The sequence below is a fragment of the Zingiber officinale genome, chromosome 8A (assembly GCF_018446385.1).
Source record: "Zingiber officinale cultivar Zhangliang chromosome 8A, Zo_v1.1, whole genome shotgun sequence".
Lineage (NCBI taxonomy): Eukaryota > Viridiplantae > Streptophyta > Magnoliopsida > Zingiberales > Zingiberaceae > Zingiber > Zingiber officinale.
In genome coordinates, this window is record NC_056000.1 from 8236925 (window position 1) to 8241306 (window position 4382).

At 40.7% G+C, this 4382-nt stretch overlaps 1 protein-coding gene across 1 annotated transcript; it reads right to left on the reverse strand.

Moving 5' to 3' along the window:
- Positions 1-468: 468 nt before the first annotated feature.
- Positions 469-3728, reverse strand: LOC122012245 (transcription factor PHYTOCHROME INTERACTING FACTOR-LIKE 13-like). Its single transcript, XM_042568724.1, has 9 exons — positions 3571-3728; positions 2819-2937; positions 1883-2726; positions 1685-1783; positions 1551-1616; positions 1391-1456; positions 1010-1306; positions 802-928; positions 469-727 (listed from the first exon to the last, which is right to left on the reverse strand). The coding sequence occupies exons 2-9, from the start codon at positions 2908-2910 to the stop codon at positions 723-725; spliced, it is 1596 nt and encodes a 531-aa protein (XP_042424658.1). The 5' UTR covers positions 2911-2937; positions 3571-3728; the 3' UTR covers positions 469-722.
- Between the last annotated feature and the right edge of the window lie 654 nt (positions 3729-4382).

Consider the following 4382-nt stretch of genomic DNA (forward strand, 5'->3'; position numbering starts at 1 on the left):
CTCCTTAGTGGCTCCATCCAAGCCAGCATAATCTGTCTCTGCCATGGGTGGGTGGGAGTAGAGATGCCCCAGAAAGAGGCAGCTTGTGCCACTATTATCTCATGAACATGAGAACCAGGGCATCTTCAGACTGCTGGTGGAACTCACCACTCAACATAAATGAGTACTTTGAGAAAAATGCACGAGAAAGCAAGTGGTCCCTAAAGTCATCCTATTCCTTGCGAAAACAATAGGTTTAGCTGGACGATAAGCATACACATCCAATTCCATACTTCGTGATCCCATGAGCATCATGCTTTCTCCTTTTTCTGCCCCTTTATCTTATTGGATTTCTTGAGTTTGGATGAGCTGATGGTAGGCAACATCGCGAGAAGATGTCACTGTTTTCGTGGTGTTGGAGCTAGAGGATATTTTTTGGGAAGGAAGATGCACAGAAACATGGTTGCATTAGCATCTTCAGCAATCAAGTAGACTAATGATCGATCATTATTATTTCATGGTAAATAAAAAATATGTGATATGGATCTTCTACACAATAGAATAACAAGTGCCATTATATTTTCTCGAGTTTTCTAGTTCAACTGGAGACTTGAGCTTCTCATCTTTCATGGTGTACATAACAAATGCTGGTTTCAGAAGACACTTGGTATCAATAACTTTCTTTCTCCTGGCTTCTGGCTTCTGGCACAATTTCAGCAGGCTCCTGATGTGAAGTTTGGCCATCAACCTATTCGAAATTTTTTACAAAATGGATATCATCTTTCATCACAGACTGATATGAGTGAAGTGCTTCGAACTTACCAGATCTGTTGTTCCGTATACTTGCACCAGGAGCTCCTCCAGCACTGGCTGGTGAACTGCTATTAGGTGCTGCTGCAGACTTGTTCATCTGTACCAAGTGAGATACATATGTACAATAGTTTGCCGCCTAGAATTACAGACACATTGGTTCATCTTTGAGCGATAGCCACACTGATCGATAATTTAAGAATTTAGTTAAACTACAAACCTGAGGTGGTGGCATCATATGCATGCTAAGATATCTGGCATATGATTCAGGAAGATGAATATTCTGCATCTGGCTCGGAAAGTTTACTGCACCCAAGGCTGGGGAGGGAAATATGGAGCTCTGATTTGAGCTGGAAGCTGGGGGTACTGTTTGATTGACTAATGGAACTCTTGGCAATTGAACTGCAGTAGGAAGCGTCGGAATGGGAGGGTGACCCATTCCCATTCCCATTCCTGAAATGTATTGTTGAACTCCAGGAAACATCATTGATGCCATGCCACTCCCCATCCACACCATCTGATGCACGGTTAATACAAGATTGGCACCAATTGAAAGTAATAATGTGGAACGAAGCATGAAAAAAGATACCAAATTACAAACCTGAACTTGCAGTTGAAGTGATTTCAGGTATTCAATTGCTTCGTCTAGCATCGAAGCTTTATCTGTCTGAAATTATGAATTATAATGGTGAAGCTAAGTCAGTGAACTTGTCCCAATCTATTTGATATGCTGGAAAAGATAATTCAGGTGAATGGCTTACCTTATTGCAATGAGGTATGAGCTCCTGCAGGGCCTTCATTTTTTCATTAATCCTGTCTCTTCTTTTCTACACAATTCAACAAAAATTTTAAAGGACATAAATATGAATCAACATGCTTGAGTAAAGCATCTTACCCTCTCTGAGAGATTGTGGACTTCTGCAGCACGACTTCTGCGTTTAGCCATCGGTCTTTGAGTTGGCTTCTTTTCCTCAATTGATTCATACTCAGCGTCCTGCAAGTTTTACAAGCTTCAACAACATCCAACTCCATTAAAGTATAAAGAAAAAGCAATCAAAAGAATTTGCAGCTATTTCCCTTATTGATAAGTTACCTCGCTTTGACACACAGAATCTTCCACCTCCCTGGCCTTCCTCTTGTGGCTTTGGTTACTCGCTTTTTTCTGTGCTCTTCCAAAACTACAGCCAGAACCACCTGATGATGATGTTAGAGCAGCCTCATGCGGTTTCGATTGAAGTCTGTCCGACAACAACCTCATTCCAGTGTCCTCTTTAAGTCCTGCCCAAGTTCCAGCTCCATCATTGCTTAAAGTATTCCTTGGATCCGTCTGGGCTTGGACTTGATTGCTTCCGCAGTTGCTTGATCCAACAGTCATCATCGAAGACTCGCCCGCCTTCAAGTTGCTTCCTGATCCTTTGTGTCCCAGTTGACAGCTTGAGGATCCTATATTGGCCTTCATCTTCGACAATTGAGAAAAGTTTGGAAGGCTTGTGTTATCTAAGCAGGAAGACTGAGGTGTAGAGCCCAAACAATGTGACTTCGGAGGCGGCATGACATGTTCTTGAGAGCTAGGGGTGGTCTGCTTAGCATCAGATGCTGCAAAATCATTGTTGCTATCATTGGTGGAACCGAATTTCAGGAACCTGTGTTCCTCCTCCTCCTCCATCAACTCCTTGCTTATTTTATCGGTTTCGGTAGTTGTCACAATTTCAGGGAAGAACTCAGAGCAGAATTCCCTTTCAAACGGGTCGTCAAAGGGGTACTGGAACCACGACGCAGATTCAGGCTCTTGGATCAAGTTGCTGGAGTTGCCGAGGGACTGTTCATGTCTCTGAGGCTGTTTGAATTCACTGTAGGCAGGCGCCCTTCGGTGTGTTTGGCTGTGCATAACAACATGCCCATTTCTCCACAACAACTCAACGAGCTCATTCTCCGGCCTGCAAGAATGGAAGAACATCAGATTGAAAATCCATGGACTAAAACCTGAATTTGAAAATTAGGGTGGGGAATTGAGAGAGCAGAGTCTTACCCCATTGGTTTCTTTTGACTCGACATGGGAAGAAGATCTGTCAGACAACCAGAGTCATCTGCCACGGTCCAACCAGGAACATATTGATTCATTGCTTGCCTATTAACTTCTCCACTGAACTGAAAACCACTAAGCAAAATAAATGAAGAGCACCAAAATATAGCTAGGGTTCCAAGGAGGCCATAGCTCAAGTTTCTTTAACCTAAACTAGAACAGGCAAAAAGGGGAAAATCACAGATCTCCTGAGTGGACAAAATACACAACAAAAAATAAAATTAATCAACAGGCATGAGAAACCAAAGTTGTCAATTAGCATAAAGAGAAGCAAAAGATCCTAAATTTCTAGTCAAGAGAAAGCATGGAACAAAAACAAATGATTGCAGTGAAATCTAATAGCACTGAATTATGAAATGAAAACAATCAATCCTAGAAGAGCTTGTGTCCCACAAGTTAGAACTAGAACGACAACAGGAAGGAATTGACAACATCTAGATAACCTAGTAGACCATCAAAAGTCAAACTTCAACATTTTATAACAGGAAAAAAAAGGGGGAAGTTGAAGAAGAAGAAGCAACTCTAATCTTTCTTTTCCGAGTAAGAAGACATGCCAAAGCCACATGAGACAGCTCGACTGATCAAAATCTATAAACTTGGGAGGAATCGACAATTATCAGGGGAGGCAAAAAAGAAAAGGACAAAGGCTTTTGAAGAAAAATCAGAATAACAACCACGGCAAAGGAGGAGAAGCAAACCAAACTCGATATGGATTCTTCACCAAGCTTTAAATTAAAGGCTGGATTATGCTTGTGAATGGAAAATAGCTTGCTCTTTCTGCGCACCTGGGGCCATGAGGATTGAGGAAGAGGAGCTAGAGGGATTGAGGGAGCTTTGTCACATATTTGACACCTCCTCTGTTAAATTTTACCCACAGCCGGATTCGGAAATTGACAAAGCGGAGGACTCATGACATCGTTATCAATCACAATATGCCATTTATGATGCTACCAGCTTTTTTTTTTTTTTTACGTATTATGATATTCTCTTGTTATTAAACCTCTGACTATGTATGTACTTTTGTCCTTGCTTGGTATCTCGAATGCTTCAACTCAAACTCCCATCGCCCAAATCCAACACACGAGTATAAAATTTGCACACTTTCAATCTATCGAATCTAAGTATATTATTTCAGTCGTGTTACTTCAGTAGATTCATGTGTCTTTTTTTTTCATTTTTAATGTCATTAGATATACAAAGTTATGCTTAAACTGGCATGCCTATTGTCTTTTACGGATGAAGAATTGCTACTTAAAAAACTCATTGAATTCAACCAACAAGAAAAACTCCTATTGAAATTGTAAAAATATATTTTAGAAAGAAATAGTAAATTGGAAAAAAAAAAAATCATTCTGGGTAAGGTAGTGTCTGAGTGCAGAAGCAGCACAAAGTTGACTTCTCTTGTTGGATTGGATCATTAAATTGAGGACAGTTGCAGAACCCTCTCATATATGCTACAATATTATTCTTTCAAGAGACTTTGTAATTTTCCCAGCCAAGAACAGTCATC